Source organism: Pygocentrus nattereri, chromosome 28 (assembly GCF_015220715.1).
Source record: "Pygocentrus nattereri isolate fPygNat1 chromosome 28, fPygNat1.pri, whole genome shotgun sequence".
NCBI classification, from domain to species: Eukaryota; Metazoa; Chordata; class Actinopteri; order Characiformes; family Serrasalmidae; genus Pygocentrus; species Pygocentrus nattereri.
This window is the reverse complement of record NC_051238.1, coordinates 14767213-14789659: the sequence shown is the minus strand read 5'-3', so window position 1 is coordinate 14789659 and position 22447 is coordinate 14767213. Positions and strand designations below refer to the sequence as shown.

General features: G+C 39.3%; 1 protein-coding gene across 6 annotated transcripts in view; it reads right to left on the bottom strand.

Moving 5' to 3' along the window:
- Window positions 1–1007: 1007 nt before the first annotated feature.
- Window positions 1008–22447, bottom strand: part of kdm5bb (lysine (K)-specific demethylase 5Bb) — a 34313-nt gene continuing 12873 nt past the window's right edge. Inside the window, exons 7-28 of one of the 6 annotated variants that reach the window (XM_017693474.2) lie at window positions 19920–20022; window positions 19603–19721; window positions 19212–19370; window positions 17929–18048; window positions 16705–16863; window positions 16012–16193; window positions 14186–14348; window positions 13944–14063; window positions 13655–13849; window positions 12210–12391; window positions 11098–11222; window positions 10767–10917; window positions 8883–8997; window positions 8085–8455; window positions 7530–7668; window positions 6961–7140; window positions 6569–6727; window positions 5537–6010; window positions 4502–4577; window positions 4124–4320; window positions 3720–3980; window positions 1008–1584 (exon numbers count right to left, since the gene is read on the bottom strand). In XM_017693474.2, the coding sequence (XP_017548963.2) occupies window positions 1567–1584; window positions 3720–3980; window positions 4124–4320; window positions 4502–4577; window positions 5537–6010; window positions 6569–6727; window positions 6961–7140; window positions 7530–7668; window positions 8085–8455; window positions 8883–8997; window positions 10767–10917; window positions 11098–11222; window positions 12210–12391; window positions 13655–13849; window positions 13944–14063; window positions 14186–14348; window positions 16012–16193; window positions 16705–16863; window positions 17929–18048; window positions 19212–19370; window positions 19603–19721; window positions 19920–20022 (3768 nt within the window). In that variant the 3' untranslated portion in view covers window positions 1008–1566. Of the gene's footprint in view, window positions 1585–1626; window positions 2129–3719; window positions 3981–4123; window positions 4321–4501; window positions 4578–5536; window positions 6011–6568; window positions 6728–6960; window positions 7141–7529; window positions 7669–8084; window positions 8456–8882; window positions 8998–10766; window positions 10918–11097; window positions 11223–12209; window positions 12392–13654; window positions 13850–13943; window positions 14064–14185; window positions 14349–16011; window positions 16194–16704; window positions 16864–17928; window positions 18049–19211; window positions 19371–19602; window positions 19722–19919; window positions 20023–22447 lie in introns of those variants that run through there. The other 5 variants (XM_017693469.2, XM_017693468.2, XM_017693471.2 and 2 more) reach the window with 5 other exon arrangements.

Genomic DNA, 22447 nt, shown 5'->3' with positions numbered 1-22447 from the left:
GTATCTAACTATCTTGCAGTATTGGCAGATTAAATATCTTAAACAAGTAAAACAACGTCTAGAGGCAGTTAAATAACCTTATAATATTCTTACAACCAGCTCAACTTTCCAAGATGAAGTTTTAATCAATTTTCTTTCATTTTTATCCATTTCATCCAACTCAAACTCATCAACTTACATCAGGCGAGTATTTACTGTCTTATTCTCACAGTTCTGTGTTCCCATCTTCTGTGTGTGTTCTAAACATGGCGTATGAGTTCACAACACCTGTGCTCTTTTGGAGGGCAGGTTTCCTCTCGACTGCGGTACATTTTTTTTCCACAATTGATTTAGGAATTGCCTGTAATCTTTCTCACAGCCAATTTGTTACTAGGAGTCTCTATATTCATGTTTTCTAAAGCCATAGGTCTAACCTTCAGAGATTGTCAGGTGTGTTGGATGGTGGCTTACCAGATGTTTTGTTAGAGATCTTTGGTTGAACGTGTTTGTGTGCATTTTAGTTTCCCACTGTTATAGGGGGTTAGGTGAAAGCTAGCTTACTATTGTAAATCACAGAATTGATGTACTTTTCATAATATGTTAACAAATTAAATAATTCTATTAAAAAAACTATTCTATTAAAAAAAAAAAAAAACTACAAAAAATACTTCAAAAATGCTGTCCGTTTTCCTTTTACATTCTCTGGTAGTCAAAAAGCTCATTCAGGACTGAATAATTAACTGTAAATTAAAAGTGTTATGGGAGAAAAAACTGGGGAATGCTATATGCTTAAAAATACAAGTATTGGATGTTCAGGGTTTTTTTTTTTTAAAAGTGAGCTACTCGGAGATGTAGCCAATCACCCTGGTGCTTAAAATACCTGAAGGAGGAATACACCTAAGAAGAGATTGCGCATTTAGTGAAACTGCAATCATGCATTCAGTACTTTATGAAATGACCTCTGTTGACTTGACAAGGTCACACAGCCTGTTGAGAGTTTTCAGACAGAAACAAAGCGAGACGTTTTGTAAGATATTAGACCAAAGGGTTTTTATTCCACACTATAAACCAGGACATCTGAAACAAGCTTAACCCAGACACCCACTCTGCCCTCCCACCCCGCAAAATAGCCCAAGCAAGTTTTGTGGCAGTTTTTTTTGTACACATCTCTCCCTGGCTGCTACATTGCTAGTCACCAACCCAGACTGCACCATCTATGCTTTATGCTTCCTGTACAGGAAACCATCTTCTCTAAAGCACCAGGCACACAGTTCATACACATGCTCAAGCCTCTGAATGCTTACTGACATTATTATTGCTCAGATAAATAAACTAATCTACAAAACGAAAACAAAACAACGGAGAAAAATTATATAATCCCAGATGCATGTGTACCAAACAGTGGGTTTTTTCCAAAAAAATAAGTTTTCTCTTTATTTCTCACTTATTTATTGTCGATATTTGGTGAAAAAGATTGTTGCTGTTTTTTGTGTGTCCTGCGTTGTTGTGTCTCTGGTTCAGCATGCAGAAATCCCCGGGAAACGAGAAAACCTTCCAATCTGTTTTCCACAACATGCTTTGAACAAGTTACCTCTCTTGCTGTCCCTGTAAAGCAACAGAGCAGCATAAAAACGGATACTCACACTGTGTACGCCCACTGTGACTCTTCATTTAGCAGAATTCTTTTTTTTTTGTTTTTGTTTGTTTTTTTAAAGACAACCACACACAGTTCAAATAGAAGGAAAAGGTTGTAAAAATACAAAAAAAGTGACCAAATGGCATTATTCAGAACGACAGATTCCCCCAAAAAAAAAAAAAAAAAATTCCAAATAGAGGAAATAGCACCGTTGTTACAAAGGTCAGAGGTCATAGGTTCATAAGGAATTGGGGGCGGTCAGTTACACAACCGGGTACAGGACAGTACAAAGGGAAAGACTGAGGAAAAGGGGGGAAGATGGACTGGTTGTTCTCCTTCTAGTCCTCTGCATTCCCCCATTCTTGTCCCTCGCTCTCATTTTCGGTGCTGGCCCATATTTTGTTTGCTGCAGGTGACACACATGTAGTCCTCCTCTGCTGCCATCTTTGCAGAAACTCCTACACAAACCATATGGAACCACTGGTTACAGCAATCACACTGCACCCAGTACACCTGCAACAGAGAGAGAACACACTCAGAACACACACACACACACACACACACACACACACACACACCTAGGCCTGGGCGATAAAATGATAATTATCAAAATATTTTTTTTCCATATGGATAATGCACTTCGAGGCATTTTCAATAAGGTGATTGTAATATTCTGTTCCTCAGTGAGTTTCTAGAAGCAAAGTTCTGAACTTTGAACAATTTGTACCTGTACCTTTTACAGCACAAACTACAGGCCAGTCAAATGTAGGTCCTCGTGACTCTACACAATTATATGTCATTATACACTCTTAAAGATGGTTCTTCAAGGATTTTTATTAAAGAAATGGGTTCTATACAGAACCATGAAAACTCAAAGAATCCTTTTAATGATTACAGGGTTCTTTGCATCAAGAAAGGGTTCTTCGGATTGATGGAAAATGTGCATGAATGTGCTATAGACGGTTGTGAACAGGATTGAAAAGGGTCCTTTTACTGCTACAAGCTCGACCATACAGAACGCTTTTCAAAAAGGTTCTTCATAGAACCATCTACAGCACATGCATGCATATATCAATTTAAAAAACCCCTATATGATGCAAAGAATCATTTTGTTACTAAAGAACTCTTGAAGAACTTTAAGAGTGTAGATCATTTCTACAGTACAACTAGTGCCAGCTGCTGTTGCTAGGAAGCAAGATGGCTACAAGCCACTGCAGGCTTATACTTTAATAGTTGCACATGATGAAAAAGTAAAGACAGTTAACTTGTTAATCGTAATTAATCAGCTAAAATTTCATGACTTTGACCAGTATATTTGGTTAGATAAATCAGGTTTTTTTTTTTTTTTTTTTAAATCCCATGTCTTGTTTTCTTCAGAATTCTAAATGCCATATTAGACTTCACATTTACCATTAGGAAACATAATATATAATAAATATCCAATAATAATCTATATCAAATAATACTGATAAATGTAATACTGTGCAGAGGTCTTAGGAGAAGTCTGTACAGAGAATATACTGAATGTAAAGCTATTTTTGTGGGCAGTTACATTTGTTATCTGTTTTTTGTGTGTTAGTGTAACTGTTTCCAAATTTCAAGGAAACCTAGTATTTACAATTATCAACCAATGCCTAGTTTGGCTAAGAAATACTTAAAATATTTCAGGTGTACTGGAGTTTAATGGAATGATGGAGTTGATGGAGTTTAAGAAAACCACACAGTGGCTAGAGTGCACAGGGAAGTCAGGAACCAAACTTGTTTTCTTCTAATTCTTCTAGCCAGCAAAACTTTGAAAAAACACAAAACATACATTATGTTTTGTTTTTTTTATACCATCGTATTTGGGTTTATTCTAACGTTATATAATTTTAAAGACAAAACAGGTTCCTGACTGCCTAAGACTTTTGCACATTCATACTTTTGGCCGTATCGCCCAGCCCTAACCACACCCACACAGCTGGTCCAGATGTGCTAGGTGCAGTGTGATGGCTGTAATTACAGCAATTGCAACACCCCCAGAATACCTAGAACACAGGAAAAAACAAACAAACAAAAAAAAAAAAAAAAAAAAAAACATAGAAACACTCACACACATACACACCTCATCTCCTGCAGGCTGTAGGCAGCTTTCGGCTGGGCAGAGGATCATGTCCTCCTCAGAGTCGTCTGATGGTGACAGGTCAGACAGGTAGCTGGGAGATGCAGAGACAGATGCTGCTTTCCTCTCTCTCCTCTTCTCTTTACTCATTCGCTGCTTCTTTCTTTTTGAGATCCCTCGTTCCCTCACTTCTGTGTCCAGCCCCAACCCTTCTTTCTCTATCCGCCGCTTTGCTTTCTTTTCTGCTGAGATGACTGCATCTCTCTTTCGAAGACAACAAATAAGACAGGAAAAGTATTTAATTGAAGTTAGCTTCAAGGAAAGAGATGTAGAGCGCACTAATTGTATTCACTGACAATAGATACTGATGTTTGTTAACTGGTCATAGTTCTGACCTACACACATACCTCCCTGTGTGGTGAGGTGTGTTCCTGAGAGTGGCAGGGTAGGTGTTGTGGGCTGTGCTGTGCTGGTTGTGTGTGTTGAGAGCTGCGCTGGACGGGTGGGCCGTTCAGTAGCAGTGAGTACAGCTGCTCAGTCTCTGGCAATGAAACCTGTAGCAATAATCCCTCCACCATCAACTCCTCCAATTCTGCACTCAGACCTAAAATACAGAACACACATACATCATGTTATATCTTGAGCCCCCAGCACCTGATTTCAGTTGGCTTTCAGGGGAGAAAAGAAAAAAAAAAACAACATGTACAATATTACATGGCAAATCATCCAGATATTTCCAAGATCTTTCTGGTAAAAATCTCTTCCCACACTAGGTCAGTACGTACCCTGCAGAGGGATGCATCGTTGCTCTATGTAGAAGACTGACTGCTCCTGACTGCACCTGCTCCAGTCCTGAGACTGCTAATCAAAAACACACATCAGAACATCAGTCATCTCATAGGCTGCTCAGGGTGGAGCTCAAATCTCCAGCTGCTTCCTCCTCAATTACTCTGTCCAACCCCCTCCGGCCTGTAACCAAGAAATTGATCGTACTCTGCTAAGTTTAAAGATGTATCAGTTATTTGAATTTACTTTGAGGAATCAAGGAAAGAGGAGGCTTCCAGAATGAGGAAACTTACATGCATCCTAGGCGGAAGTCTTTTTTTCTTGCTACATGTAACATGTAATAAGTGTATGATACCACTTCTCTGCCTCCACTCATGTACTCATTGGATGATTATAGTTAATGGGAGAGTATAAGATGATGAAAGTTAAATCTGGCTGAATTTTCCATTTACATGTTTCCCTTTTGGTTGGTTTTAAACAGCATCAGCCACCCATAAATTTTAATCAGCATAACTGGCTGTTATGTTGAAAGACCAGAATATGATATGATTAAAAGATGTTTACTTTAAATGGCAATTTCTTTTACAAAAAAGTTACTTAAAAAAAACTTCCCTTGTACTTTCCAGATGCTATAGATTTGAATGGGTTTTGCAGAGCAACACAGAACTGAAGTATAAAGAACACTTTTTTCAAGAGATAAGTAATTCCATTACAGTTTGAGAGGAGTCATTAGTAGTTTGTAATGAATTATGTTAGTGTCAAACCTCCAAGTGGGGTGAAACAAGAAGGGTGACCAACTACAGGTGGAAATGTGAACAGGACACAGAGCCCTGAGTGGGCAGGCAGGTGGGTGGGTTGGATGGATGGATGGATGGATGGATGGATGGATATCTTTAAAAAGATGGGCTGAAGTGTGCAACATAGATAAAACAGTGGTAGCAGCAATTGGTCTTGAAACTAATTGGTGGTCATAACCTTTCATAATTTCAGACGATCACCTTTTCTGTTGAGCACTGCATAGCAACTGCACTGACCTTCGCACTGCTGTCTGTTCCGCAGCGCTTCTGTGGCAGTGAGCTGCCCTTGTGTTCCTGAGAGGTGGACGAGAGGTCGTAGGAGGTCATTAATTCTCTGGCTCGCCGCTGCCAGCTAACCGTGCGTTCGATCATGTAGCGCAGCGCGTCTCCCTCAGGCAAACGCACACGGATCCGCTGCAGAGATGCCAGCAGTGGCAGAATCTTGTCCAGAGGGGGTTTGGATGAACGGTGACATGATTGACATAACCATGGCTCAACATCAAGGGCGTCCACCGGCCCACCCACACACACTCTGTGGAACGCATCCCGACACAGCTCACACTGACGCATAGCGCCCATGGGAGGCTTCTGACACACACACACTTTGAGTGCACCACAGTCGGCTGAGGGGAGGAGCTTGGACTCATTAGCTGCACGGACAGATGCCAGGGATTCCAGCTCCTTCAAACGCACTTCACCAAGAGTCACCATCTAAGAGAGAGAAAACAGGGGAAACATAAAACAAACATAAAATAGTTGCTTTGGGTGTTTGTTATTTGACATAACAGCAATGGCAGTTACTGGTTTCCTTCAAGAGTGCTGAGCTGTACAAAAACATTACTGATAGTTTAAACTGATGTAGTGGCTGGCTTGACATGTCTTCTGCTAAATAGTTTTAATATGTGAACATACTGCAAACCAATGAATATAATATGCTTATTAACAGCCTAGAATAACCTAAAAAAGAACTTGGTTAGTTTTGAAGATGTTGACATACTACAAACCAGCAAAGGAAACATTAATAAAAACATCTCGTAAAGATATATGTTCCCAAACCTTTGATGGGCAACTAATTGACCATTATAGCGAAAGATGACAGCTTGTCTTTAGAACCAAAAAAGCTATTTAGGAAAATTTGAGATTCATGAACCTAGTATTTGTCTGACTACAGTGTTTACATAGAGTGGCAGTTTTCTCAACACTTGAAAGCAACAAAATTACAGCTTTAGATTTTAAACCGTAAGTCACAATATATGTATTTAAACGTACAGCAGAGGCTGAGTCTTTACTGTCTGAAAGGGCTTTCTCTACATCACTGAGACTGTCCAGTCGCCCTGTCCTCTTCTTTCCACATGGCACTGCATCACCCTTTGTCTTCTTCATCTTCCTCTTCAGAGAACTCCCCACCTCACATCGCGGACACAACACCTTAAGAGAGAAAGACACAAAAAGCGAGGGAGATGAAAATATAGTTCTATTCAAAGTCACTCCAGAGTTAAAATATGAAGATGTCAGATGGGTTCCAAACCAAAATTCCACTTGGAAAGTTTCAACAGCTGCCAACACAGCCAAATCAATGCCATTCTGTAAACCAAAGCTTTTTTAATCAAGTTAAAACAGCTTGAATTTATAAAGTTGTGATTTGTGAGCTAAGGCTGCACCTCCAGCAGGGTGAAGGAGGAGTTTTTCAACAGGAACGTTTTGGCTGCAGATTCCTTCCAGGCCTGGACCTCAGAAACCAACGCCTCCAGCCGCTCCAGAGGGTCTAGCTGCACAGGAATTGCACGGCCCCTCAAAACCATTTCTGACAGAGTGTCTAACACAGGCACCCGCCTTCCTGCCTGTATACACACACACACACACACACACACACACACAGTTCTAAACAATCACATTCATAGAAATATAGTAACAGCTTTCAACATTACTTTTAATATTATCAGTATGTTGGGCAACCTTAGACTAGACTCATATAATCTTAAGATCTATGATGATAACATGTATTGACTAAGTAGCTGGTAATAATGAAGTATTAAAGTAATCAAGTACTACAAATATACCCTTAAGTATCCAGTAAGCTGGCAGCATTGTTCTGCCACAGTGTCTGCTCCTACACCTAGCACGTATTCAACAACTGGACAAATTCTCTAGCCTATCTTAAAGTTCAGTCAATGTGTTCTAGTCAGCATTTAAATCCAGGAACTATTAAGGAACAATGTACAGCCTTTACCTGTACACCCTCGGCCTCCTTCAACCAGTCTTTGGCTCTGTTAACAGAGTCTTGCAGCAGCAGACAGTTAGGCAGGTATGTAGGAATGGCCTCAACTTCTTTCAGAGTAGCAGACAGAAACTCCACACTTTCCGAGGGTCTGAGGAAGATCATTGATTTACAGTCAACAGTGCAATTTCTCATTGACGACTGGACAATCTTTGGTAAAACGTGTGAATCATCTGAATTTACACGGTATACACAATTTCCTGCCATATGTTAAGTGGTAAATTTAAGAGATCAAATTACGTCAGTTATCCTTTTAAGTTCTGCCCCCATATGGCACAAAGCAGATATGAAGCAATTATCTTGTAAAGAGACTGAGCCATTAACAAATATCTATTATTGAATAATTATTACGCAAAAAGAGACCATCATTAACAGATAACTTATGTAGTTCTTATGTAGTTATTACAAATTTGTTCTATTATTATGGCCAAAATCCTCTAAATCTAAGAGAAAAACAAACTCCCCTGTTATTTGGAAAAGGCCAGAGTGACTCAATGCTGCACCCACCTGGCCCTGAGCAGCATCTGCGCTTTCTCCTCCCACTGCTCAGACAGAGTGAGGAGCTCCTGCAGACGGGCCATGGCACGCTCTGTCGACGGGTGTGGGGTCAGACCCACACCATGGTCAATAAGTTGCCGCATGCCATCTAGAGAGAGGCCACGGGGGCTGGTGGCTGAATCCTCAGCCTGCCGGACAGCCGCAAGCCAGCGAGCTAGCTCTAGCCTCTCCCGCAGCCGTGGAACTTCCGGCAGACACACATCAAACTCTGAACTCTCATCCAGCAGAGACTGGATTTCCCCCACCAAATTGCCACTTACATCATCAGAGAGGACCTTCTCACTGTGCTGTTGGAAATCCTCAATACGGTTTAGCATCTCCTGTGGGAAAAAAAGAGTAAGTCTTATTTTTCCCCATGCTCCAAGTTCAATATGTGAACATGATGTCTATTTTTTTTTCTAATCTCTGATAAATTGGAACAAAGTAGTTCCAGTTAAAAAAAATACTAAAAAAAACTACGGCTCCAGTGATTTGTATTCAATATTTTGCATATTGTGCTCCAATAAATCTAATTTTGTAATCAATCATGCAATTAGGAATTATTTTTAAGTACTGACAATATCCATGATATGCTCCGTGAGTTGCCCACTGTGGTGACTTCAGTGAGACCACAGCTATAGTAGTGTGTGAAGATATTACTCTGTGGATTTTCCAGATTTTAGTCATCTCTAATAAAGGACTCTCTGTTTCACCCTGGGAATAAGAAGGCCTGCTGTGTGGAGCATTGATTGTATGTATTGTTCTTACCTTCAGCAAAGGTGCCTGCGTTAGGCTGCAGGGGAGGTTGTAAAGCTGACGGACAAATGACCTCAATTCCTCAACGGTCAGCTGGTTCTGAGACTTCCCCCCAGAAGTACGATACCTAAACAGACACAAAGTGTTAAACACTCACTCTTCCATGCAGAGACACCCATGTCACACATTTCTAAACATATAAACACATAACCTACAACCCCAATTCCAATGAAGTTGGGACGTTGTGTAAAACACAAATAAAAACAGAATATGATTATTTCCAAATACTTTTCAACCTATATTCAATTGAATACACTACAATGACAATATATTTAATGTTCAAATGGATAAACTTTGTTTTGTGCAAATATTTATTCATTTTGAATTTGATGCCTGCAACACGTTCCAAAGAAGTTTGGACAGGTGCATGTTTACCACTGTGTTACATCACCTTTCCTTTCAACAACACTCAATAAGCTTTTGGGAACTGAGGACAGTAATTGTTGAAGCTTTGTAGGTGGAATTCTTTCCCATTCTTGCTTGATGTACAACTTCAATTGCTCAACAGTCCGGGGTCTTCGTTGTTGTATTTTGCGCTTCATAATGCTCCATTTTCAATGGGAGACAGGTCTGGACTGCAGGCAGGCCAGTCTAGTACCCACACTCTTTTACTATGAAGCCACGCTGTTGTAACATGTGCAGAATGTGGCTTGGCATTGTCTTGCTGAAATAAACAGGGATGTCCCTGAAAAAGACGTTGCTTGCATGGCAGCATATGTTGCTCCAAAACCTGTATGTACCTTTCAGCATTAATGGTGCCTTCACAGATGTGCAAGTTACCCATGCCATGGGCACTAACACACCCCCACACCATCAGAGATGCTGGCTTTTGAACTTTCTGCTGATAACAATCCGGACAGTCCGTTTCCTCTTTGGCCCAGAGGACACGACGTCCATGATTTCCAAAAACAATTTGAAATGTGGTAAATGTGAACTCGTCAGACCACAGGACACTTTTCCACTTTGCGTCAGTCCATCTCAGATGAGCCGGCGGGGTTTCTGGGTGTTGCTGATACATGGCTTTCGCTTTGCATGGCAGAGTTTTAACTTGCACTTGCACCTGTGTTCACTGACAGTGGTTTTTGAAGTGTTCCTGAGCCCATGTGATAATATCCATTAAAGAATGATGTCGGTTTTTAATGCAGTGCTGCCTGAGGGATCGAAGGTCACGGGCATTCAATGTTGGTTTTCTTGCAGAGATTTCTCCAGATTCTCTGAATCTTTTGATGATATTATGGACTGTAGATGACGAAATCCCTAAATTCCTTGCAACTGCACGTTGAGAAACATTGTTCTTAAAACATAAAATGTTCTGTTGGACTATTTGCTCACACAGTTGTTCACAAAGTGGCGAACCTCGACCCATCCTTGCTTGTGAATGACTGAGCCTTTCAGGGATGCTCCCTTTATAACCAATCATGACACTCACCTGTTTCCAGTTAACCTGTTCACCTGTGGAATGTTCCAAATGGGTGTTTTTTTGAGCATTCCTCAACTTTTCCAGGCTTTTGTTGCCCCTGTCCCAACTTCTTCGGAACGTGTTGCAGGCATCAAATTCAAAATGAGTGAATATTTGCAAAAAACAATCAAGTTTATCTGTTTGAACATTAAATATCTTGTCTTTATAGCATATTCAATTGAATATAGGTTGAAAAGGATTTGCAAATCACCGTATTCTGTTTTTATTTATGTTACTTCATTATACTTCATTGGAATTGGGGTTGTACAATGCTTGACAGAAGTTAGCCCTGTTTTGGGGTCAGGACCTGGTCTTAGTGCTAGGACCAGCAATCAGTCTACTTTGGCATGGAACTGGTGTGATAGTTTAGGTAATACCTTGTCTGTCTCTTGCCTTTCAGCAGCTGCTGGGCCACAGACGAACATCTCTCTGCATCCTGAGTGACCAGTTTCAGGTGCCGCAACAGATCATTATCAGGGAAACTCATCTTATCTGACTCCTCAATCAGAGAGTGAAACATCGAAAGGTCTGAAGAAAAAGAGAATGTAGCTACAATTTGTGTATGCACTCATGGTAAAAGTTAATCTCTTGTGATTAGCAACAGTTTCATTTCTGGAGAATGACATGTAAATCACAGAGTTTTCCACAAGTCATATTCACCATTTTTCTTTAAGCCAAGATCACTGCAGTCACTGATGTAAAACTCACTGCGTTTCTTGTCCAGTTTGGCTTCCAGCACTTCAGTAACACGTGAGGCCCATTCATCATAGGACTCAGCCCTCTGCTTTACAGCATTCATCATTGGGAAGAGGTCATCCAGTGTGAAGCGATACCTGCAGCAGAAAATGAGTATGTACAATTTCTTAGTTATTATTTACGAGCATCAATAAATCAAGTACTGAAGTATATTTTTACTCCAATAACAATCAGAATGTCAACCTATACTTTGCATGTTCTAGGAATTGACTAAATTTAATGTGGGCCCTTTTTAACGTGTAAAATAAAAAATTGTGCTTAATTCAGTTGGTGAGTTATAAATGGAGTCATTTGGGGCAATCTGACGTAAAATTTACAAATTTAAAACTTATGGACTCAGATTTCTTTACAACAGCGGCGACAGAAATGATCAGCTTACTGCTGATCAAGTTATGATCAGCAGTAAACCTGCAAGTTTTCCTTGGGTACCATTTTACCTTACAATGCCCTGCATATACCTCTCTGCAACTGATATATTTCTCCGAAATAATATCAGCAAATGAATATAAAATTAGGCAGCATATCAGTAACATCAATAACAAGTTTCATGTGAAAAACTTTTAGCACTTAGCACTTAGCGTAGCATTTAGGGACTGTAAACACTTTGAACATCTTGCTTCTATCACCACGATTGTTTAAAAAAAAACAAAACTGTAGTGTAAAAAAGCTTACCGAATACGGATCCATCTACTGAATCTACACTTTTTCAGTGCATTCAAGAACTGCAATGTACCTCTCCACCACAAATGGATTTTAAACAATAGCTTTTAGACCAGAAGTTTATCTCAAGACCATCTTAAAACAATGTCTCAATCATCCAACATCATACTAACCATTTGTAAAAACCTTCTGTGAGGTAGCTTTTAAGGTTATTAGACGCTTTGGACGTCTGGTTTCAATTAAAACCACTCTACACATTTCTCTTGAACAGAGATTTTCACATCAAATCATGCTAAATTATTTTGTTTACATCATAATAATTGTGCAGAAAAGATGAAAAAAAAAAAAAGTGTAATTCCTCTTTTAGTTTGTGAAGCTAAACAGTGTTTCCATGGAACACTCACTTGAGCGTGTACTTGGAGATGGAGCAGGAGCACAGGTGGTGGGCGTGGTGCAGACACACCTGTTCACCTGGCCGACAGGGACAGGTGAGGGCAGACAGGTAACAGGTGGTGCGGCACTTAACACACTGCCTCTCATCATCCTGCAGCAAGTCATATTCAAACAACTCACACTGTACCACTCCCTGAGGAGAGACAAAACAATAATGAAGATAAATAAAAGAGAAAAATAAAGACTAATACACATGTTCGGGGGAGTCTGAAGCTGATCGAAGTGGTTTCAAAAACAGGAAGCAAGCATTCAATAATGCTTCCCCTTTACCTTTAAGCAATAACCACAATAACAGTAATGTTTGTGAACATAAGAAAACGGATACTGTTTCAACTGAATGTGTAGAGCAGATGTTTTCAGTCCACCTCATGCAGCCCCAATTGTTGTGTTCCACCACTACATTTGAACCCTGACTGGCCACCTCAGATGTGTTAAAAGCTGTGATGGAACAAAACTGTGGACTGGCTGGCTAGCAGATTCAGATCGACAATAAAAATTAATTACAAAAACAGAGGCACTGTAATTTACTGCAAGACAATAGCTGTGATCCGTCAAACAAAGCAAAGCAAAACCTTACACATGCACCAAATATGGAGCGTCATTTTTTGTTGTAGAGAGAGTGATTAAATCTTAGTGAAGTGGCATAATAACAAAAGATCTGACTTTCTAAACTGTATGCATGTATATAAATAATGATCATGTAGTTTAAATATAACAACGGACAAGTGTAAAACAGCCAAAATCTACACTTTTTCAGGGCATTCAACAACAGTAAGACAGTAGCACCTTAAACAGGAACCATCTCGATTTTAAAGATTTCTGGCTTAAGTCAATTAAAGCGGTTTGATATGAATTGCTTCATTGTATTGAAACTTGGTGACTGCTTTCTTCACACTAGTGGAGACAAGAATCAGGGACTGTAATATATAATATAATCTTAACACAAATACATCCATATTAATTGCTATCCAAAAAGACGAGAGGACCTATATGTCCGAGTTTATTATGAAATTGATCATGGTAAAATAGTGGTAAATCTGGGGAAAAAAAAAAAAAAGTTCTCTTTCTTACCCATTCAATTATAATTTGCAGGTGACAAAAGACACTGACCGTTTCAAACTAAGCTTCCAGCTAATAGTAACAGTTCAGTCAGATGATATGCATGTAGTTATGTGGTGACAGAACGTGTTAAAAAGCCGGATGAGATCATATCTGCTACCAAACAGAAACCAAAGTGATACAAAGAATACTGAAGGGTTCACAAGATATTTTTAACCAGCAGAACATGTTAATGGTTAAAAAAAGGCCATTCACAAGGCACTGTGACAGTCCAACTAACAAGTTCATTTTTCACACTGTTTAGAAATATGTCCTGTCATGAGCCACCCACTCTTACCATTTTGCGGATATGGTCTCGTAGGTCCTTCTCCTCACTGACCATTAGCACCATGTCTTTGTGTACAGCTGAGGCCAGAACCATGTTCAGCTTCTCTGCTTTGGCAGCCATGTTGCAGATCATTTCATCATGGGAAAACACACAGTAACGATGCAGTAAACGGTAATGATCCACACACTGACGGCCCAATGGCATCTGTGGAAAGAGTGGGGTGGGTTATCTTTGGCAGAGTCCATGCCATATAAAACTAGCTGTAGATCAGGTCCCTGAGACAGGGATTCACTCTTACCCAGTCCACAGTGCAAAAGTTAACTGCCTCTGCAAAGTTGAAACCCTGGTTAAATCCACTGTGATAGGCTCTTGGGAACGTGATGACAAACTCTCCTGCACACTGGTTGGTCCGGTAAATCTAGAGACGGGAATGAAGTATTCAAGCTACTCAGTTGGTTACCATTGTAATTACTATGGATAAAGGGAGAAAGAGAGAGGGAGAGGGAGAGCGAGAGAGAGACTGGTGACTCCATGACTCACTGGTACTCCATGGGCCATGAGTGTGTTGGGGTTCATGATTGTGACAAGCTGGTGTAATAGATCAGGCTGCGACTCAAACAGCTCAGGTGCCAGCTTCTTCATCACTGCCTCCAGCTGCTCAGCTGCAAATCCAGGAGCTCCATACCATGTCTTTGGCTCTCCCCTAAACACATACACAAAAAGGCAAATTAGTGATTAATGAATAAATCAAATTCCTTTCATCAGAATGTCAAACAATTTAAGTCTAGGAACCTCTGCCCACCACACTATAATATTTATATCACTTAAGACTAAGCTTCTGATGCTTGAGTTTAAGAAGTTTGACTATTGAAAGGCTGACAATAAGATCTAACAATTCAAAGCTGACAACTGAATCACATCAATCAGTAAAGCACTGTTTACCCAACACTGAGTTAATTTTTTATTTTCTTTTACCAGGGCCGGGTAGTAAAATTTAATAGCAAATTACTTCAGAACTACAGAGCGTCAAAAAAGTCTGCACTGTTTAATACTGAACTTTAATACAAAATCAGTCTTTGCATATATGAGCCAATAAGCACGCTTGTTGCAAAATACACCAACTTGCAGCATGTAGCACTTACTTGTTTTAAAATGCACTCACTTTTAGTGCGTAAACTGAAGAGACCATATAATTCAAGAATCAGTAAATAATTTGTGACAGATGTCATTAAACAAGACTACTGCAGTTAATGACAGAAAATCATTACAATCATTTTCTGTGAAGAAACCCACCCTAAAATAACAACCCACGAAAAGGCAGACAAGCAGACACCCTGCACACTGTAGGGGTGAAAGTATGAAAACTTGACTGTTCACAGAAAGCTTCTAAGAAATACACAACCTACGTGGTGAAATACAAATCTACCATCAGCAGCAAGGACAGAAAGGCCAGACTACAATTTAAAGAAGTACACGATGAGCTAGAAGAGTTATGGAACCATTTTTTATGAACAGATGGAGAAAATAAGCCCTTAAAAGCGGTGTGAATAAGGAAAGTGCAAAGAAAAAGATTCTACAAATGAACCTAAGCGCACAAAGCATTGTAATGATTTGGGCATACATTGCTACCTCTGGATATGGTACATTAGTCTTTACAGATGACATAAGTGAAGAGGGTAGAACTGAGAAATATGCAGAAACATTTTGTCTTCTCATGTCTAAAAATGCTGCCACACTCACTGAGTGGAAGCTCATAATGCAGCAAGGTAATAACCCAAAACATAATGCTAGTTGATCCGAAAGAAAAATGTTTTAAACTGAGGAAATCAGCTGCCAAATAAGAATGCATTTCACATGAAGTGGAAATTGAAGCCAGACATCTAAAACCACTGAAAGAGGCCATTCAGGCTTGGAAGAACATCTCAAAGGAAGATATCCGAAGTACAGTGATTCCCAGTGTGATACAGACTTTAGATTTATGAAATGTAATGGATGTGTGACTAAATTAAATGAAATTTATTAAAAATTCACAGTTTTGTTTTGTATAATTATTATAATTCATTTGTCCCAAAATGTATGCTCAGCTTCCCCTGAGGACTAAACACAAAAACATGACATTGTTCCAACCAGGTTTAAACTGTATGAAAAATATTTAAGGACATACTTAAAATTTTACTTTACAGTCTCAATATGCATGTATGCCTCACTGTATTCCACATGTTGTATTACAAAATAACTGATCGTTAATTTAAACACTAAGAATCCATAAACAGGTACACACAACCCCACTGCCAGCATTAAGAGTTGCTAAGACTCATTCAGCAGTGCTAGGATGTTCTAGCAAGGCATTATAAAGTAGAATTTACCAGTGCAGGTAATTGATGGAGTAGCTCCAGTGGTCCTCGATATGCCAGCAGAATGAAGAAAAGCACATGCCTACGTAGAGCCACGGCAGAGTCATGCCGCAGATATCAGCTGTCACATGGGTCAACACCGACGGATCCATCATTGCCATGTTATTTAGGTTCCAACCACAGCTTAAGTACTTCTACAACACATAAGCACAACATACAGCACATGACAAAACTAATCATAGAAACATATGACAAGAACAATTCAAAATATTCAGCCTTTCAGTCTGCTTTACATACATTCCTTGAAAGTTACTTTAATAACACTTAATTGAAGCGAAGCTACCTGACACTTTCAAAAGTCAAAAGTCACTGTACATACATTTTTAAAAAGGCTTATTCCAACAAGTGCCTGGTGTCATCAAGGCTGCTTTTGTCCATTTTAATGTCATTTCACATTAGCAAGTGCTTGTTAGAATAAGCCTAAAATGTCTAAAATGTCTACAATGGTTTATACAATCACGAAAGGCTCATGTAGGTATTATGTAGCCTTTTGAGCGCTGCACTAGAGTAATTTTCTTAAATGTAAAAATACTTCAGTTTGCCTTTATTAAACATTCTACCCATGACTAATATTGCTTAAACATTTCCCAGTATGTTTCATCTATTATAGTTATGTGTGTGTGTCTCTCTAGTGCTTTAGTTTACCTCATCATGTGGTGCGACTTTAAACTTGCCACCTTTGATGGGAAAGCCGCTCCCAAACTCCTTTGAGGCAATATCAGCTCCGTACTCCACAGTTACATCCTCCTCAATAGTGCCCACTAACCGCCAGAACTCCTTCTCGACCAGCTCAGTGGGCACCATCTAACACGCACAGAAAATAACACAAAAAAACAAAAGGGGAGAAGTGAACTGAATAGGGAGAAACTATTTTTTAAAAATTTAAATCAGTATTCTTTGGAATGATGCCATAGAATAACCACTTTTAGTTCTCTAAACAATCTTTTGCTAGATGGGACCAGTTTTGAAAGTAAGATGCGCAAGTGTGAAGAACCTTTTCAAACGTAAAACACTTTCAAAGATTTTTCACAATTTTGTTGAGTAAACCAAGCCTTTCAGAGCAGTTTAATGAATTGTGCATTGTAGAGAAACTTTGACTTGGATTTCCTTACAGTGGTGGTAATAGGAACCAGGGGTTACATAAATATAGCCATGTTATTTACTGTCCAAAATGACAGATGAACATGAATGTTTGAGTATTTTACGTAATGTTGATGGTAAAATAGTGTTTTCTTTGAAGATAATTTGCCTTATAACACCCTACGTGTGCCTCTTTGCCGTAAATGCCATTTAAAAAATCAATTTTACGCCAAAAAAAAAAAAAAAAAAAAAAAAAAAATTCATCCATCCATCCATTTTCTAAGCTTATTAAAATAAAATCAAGCAGCATATAATTATTCTGCATGATAAATGTATGTGATGTTGCCTTTAGACACACTGCTGTGAACAATTCTGACTCTGAAAGTTTGCCCAGAATAGCATATTTTATGCCAACCCCCTCTAAATAACTCGACCTAAAGATTCAATTACACAGAAATTTTAAAGATCAAGTTATTTAATTTTAATTAGTATAGAGCCTTCAGTCTATGTGGAGATTCATTAGATCTTTAAAAGGTTATTCACATTTGAACTTTGAGGTTTATATTTGTATTCGTCATCCGTTTCCAGCAGGGAATGATTCTGGATGAACATGGAGGGAATTAACCAAATACTTTTTACACTTTCTCTCATCAGTTGGGGAAAAAAAATCTTTAGGAAACCAGGGGTTCCTTCTGTTGTATCACTCTAAAGAGCCTTTTGATCACCTTTATTTTGAAGAGAGCACAGCAGTGCTACACTCCTGTGTGTTGAAGACTTTTTGGAACTTACGTGAACGGGCATGTTGAAGTAGTCAGACTTAAAAGAGTCAGCCATTTCCCCAAATGCTTTGAGTGAGTAGTCTCTGCGCGCTTGCTCAAAGCCAAATGCCTCCTGTGGTTTACTGCATTCCTGTATGGACATTTAGTAGAGATCAGTTAATCAAAAAAATGAGGGAACAAAAAGATCTAATTCAAGGTCTCAAGCCCTACAGACCATTTAGATTTAAATAATCTTTTCACTTGCTGCTGCTCTGCTTCTTTAATTTATGTACTTGCATTGCAGTCTGTAAGATATCAGACATGATTGACTCTATACTGCAGGACTTGAAATTAAACAATGAATATCAGTAGTGAATTCATAAGTATGTATATTTATATCAGCTGAAAGGTTTAGGAATCACAGCTATTAAATAAAAGTCCCTGTCTAATCACTTACAGACTAGTGCGCTCGAGTCTGTACCCAGGTCCAATCAGTTTCAGTGCAGCTTATTATTTCGGCTTAAGGAAAACAGGCTACACAATATCAGTCTTAATGATATGGTTTGTTTTTTGCAAAGCATTTCCTATTCTGTTCCTAACAAGAGCTGCGATTTTGAAGAATGAAGGCACGTACATAAAACACTCTGAATGCCAACTGCCAAAATATTTCTATTTGATGAAGCAGATGCCCTGCCATGTCACTACAACTTTACCCAATGACTGAATGGCTAATTGTGCTCTCAGGGACCACGCACAGCATATGGCACAATTCAGGTCACAATGGAAGAGCTCAACTTTGTATGACACAAACAATGCCTCAGCCATCTCCAAGGACTGTCATAGATTCTCACTTTTTATTTACATGCAATAGCTGATCAACTAATTAATAAGTTCTATAAAGTATCTACTGTTTTTTTTTTTTTAGCTCAAATAAAATTCTATTAGTCTAATGTGTTTGTCTATAGTGTGTAGCCACCATTGTGTAAAAAGTTCCTTCTTCACAGAACAAAATCAAACTGAATAATGAACTTCATGCCTATTCCTGTACAAAACAGTCAGAAAGAAGTTGTGTTTGGCCTGTTTCCATGTCCAATTCCATCTCTTACCGAAAAGGAAAAAAGCTTTGGATGGAAACAGAGTTAACAAAAGAACCAGGTAAAACAGTATATTGAACCCAACAGGCTGTAAAACATGAAATTATTCAAAGAACAACACAAATGGATTCAAAGGACAACACATTTCTTTGTGTGGGAACTATTTTTCTGACTTTAATGAGCTTTACTGAGTTATTATCAAGTAAATGGCTTCTCTTACCTGTGCCAGACATTTGGGGCACCTCCAGTCACCCTTTGGGACATCATGAAGGGGTGGGATCAAGCAGAAGGTGTGGTAGCTGTCATCACAACCATCGCACAGTAAGAGCTTATCCTCATCACTGCCACTCCCACAAACTAAGCACACATACAGATCCACCTATGGGGTTAAAGTAATGTAGAGTGAGGTTGTTTGGGTGAAGAAAGAAAGGAATAGTGGGTGTGGCTACTGGAGCATTTCATGTCATCATCCCATGCATAAATTGGAAGAGAGGAAAACAAAAATGCGGACAAAAATTCTTGAGCAGTATATAATCAAAAGAGAGTAAAATAAAAAGAGAGAAAGAGAGAGAGGGAGATATCAAAGCAAGGCAGAGAGAGAGAAGACTCACTATACTGACAAGTGGTGGTGGGGCGCTTCTCTTATAGCGAGATTTGGGCTTCTCAGGTTCTGTTTGCAGATCTTTGGCCTCCACCGGCTCTTGTTTGATCTGAATGGGGACTTCCTTCACTACAGGCACAATGCGAAAGAGCTTATTAAGATGAGCATATTAGACTGGATTCATATGCTCAGAAAATGTTCAGAAAACCAGCCTGTTGTTTGTAAAAATAAACAAACTCATTTCCCCTCCTCTTGGGCTGTATAATGTATATTATAATCCATAATTAAAGCAAAGTGTTAGGATGCCAGGCACAGGCAGCAGCTCACCTGGTTCAGCTTTGGCTACAAATGAGCCCATTCTCCTCCTCAGATTAGGTCTGCTCTCACACATCTCTCCTCCTGCACCTGCCTCTGCCTTCCCACAGCCAGACTAGAGAGGGAGAGAGGGAGAGGGAGAGCACGAGAGAGAGAGAACGAGAGAGAGAACGAGAGAACGAGAGAACGAGAGAACGAGAGAACGAGAGAACGAGAGAGAGAGAGAGAGAGAGAGAGAGAGAGAGAGAGAGAGCACAAGAACTGCCTTAGGAACTTATAATACTGAAGCCAGGCATACTTTGCACAGCTTTCAAAATCGTGAGGCATCTCTCAGAGGGAAATTCCACAGAATTTTCTAAAGTTCTGCATAATTCAATGGCTAAGATGTAAACAAATTCATTCAGAGTGTTTTGATGTAAAGTGATGTGCAGCCACTTTATTTACTATCCAAAATGACCAGTGAACCTGGAAATATAGCAATGAATCTGAGAAAATCAGTTTCCTATCGTTAAAAGTATCACAAAGCAATGTCTTGGGCATCAGGCAGTACATTCATAACCATTTCATGTAATGACTTTCTGTAAGGCATGAAATGCTTCAGACATTTCCATCACTACCACTGCGACCTATTCTGACCAGAATGGAGCATTTCACATTAAATCACTCTGTATGGCTTCACAGAAATATAAAAGACAGGTGGAATTCCCCTTTACCACTAGTTTTTGTTGTGAGGGTGCATATATTACACAATTACGGCATCACCCATGTATGTTTTGGCTGTGACCAACCCATCAAAATACCAAATCTCACTGTTATTACATGACACAAACAAAGGTGAACCAGACTTGTTTATGCTCTTATGCATGTACAAGAACCATAGTGAAAATGCAATCTGTGGATGAACACACACTTGCGAAATGCTCTCATTCTATTCTGCAGCAAGAACAGGAGAAGTAAGTCACTAAAAACTGGCAAGAAGATGTGAAACTGAGAGTGTCCTGAAGCTCTGGTTTATTATACAGACACTCATGCATTGCCAGTAGATATTAAACAAGCAGCTAGTCCACTGCTCCACATACCTGACTCGTCAAACTTTTTCCCCTCTTTTCCACAACTTTTGTTGGTTATTGTCTAAATCATTTGTTCTGTTATGAGAAAATTTATCGGAAGGGGCAAATTGGGTTCAAAGGGCCCATAACCTACATCTTTCTTGTACTTTACTTTCCCTTTTGAGGGTCACTTATAAAATTTGGGTGTCTTTACAAAGCAAAAATATTTTTTATATGAACATTTTCCAACCTCTCTATATCCCTAAGAATTAAACACGCTGGTTTCGATTCTGTGCCTTTAAGACCGATCTAAGATAAGCTCTGTTCTGACTGATTGTCCTGTTTTGCGCTTCATTTAAAAATGTTAGAACTTCAATATGTATAGACGGGTCTAGACCGCAAGAGGCTGAATAGACCATTTTTGTGTTTGTTAGGTTGTTGCGTTTTGCGGGCGGAGCTTAACTGGCAGCACAGAGAGTGAAAGTTAGCATAGCAGTGTCAGGTGTAAGAGTATAGGAAGATAGATCATCTAGACACTTTCTCCAGTTCTTCTGCCAGCAGAAGACACTGTGGGGTCAATGGGTCAAGAATCCAACTAAATGGCCAAAGTTACAGTGACCAGACATCTTCGTTTACCTTGTGGCATAAACCAGCGTCTATACGAAAGAAAAACTCAAGGCATACGAATCTCTTGATGCATACAATTTTGTACTTTGTGGTCATGCCCATGTTAATATGAATTCATTCATTTCATTGTTTAGTGTATGTTAGAACACTAATCACTAAAACTGCTGCTACCACTAACTAGGTATATATAAAAATGTCTGTAGATATAAGTGTATTATTTCATGCTGTAAGGCTAATGTAGGGATATTACAGTACACCCTCTATAAACTGCATATGTAAAGGTTATCTAGATCTATTGTGTACATCAAATTCATGCAGCCTAATCATCGCAGAATAGTACCGTGCTGCAGCCATGAAGCTACAATGAATTTCAAGGTTGAGTTGTATGGGATGGACAGACATAGCAGACACAAAGAGTGTCTTTGACGATGGTATTCTATAAAAACGAAGGTTATTTGTTCTTCCATTCTTATTCTGGAATCCAACAGCACAACAACACATTTTTTGCTGTTATGCCCATTTCGCTCCACTTGTTTCCACAGTTTTTCTGCCACCAAAATGCCACACTACCAGTGATGTAACTATGACATCCGTTCAAAATTAGTCCATAGCTGGATATATGTAACCGAAATGGTTCTCATAACATCTCAGGAACAACAACAGTTTGTTTTGCAGCACAGCATTCATATATGGATTTTTCATATATGGATCACATGGACTGGAATTGAATGACGTGTTTTGAAACTTTTACAGCGTTAACGTTAAAACTACTTCAATCCAAAAAAGTGACTAATTTGGTTTTCCACTCCAGGAGCCCCTTCAAATTTGTGCTAAAAATCATGTGAGCCCAACTTCAGCAATAGC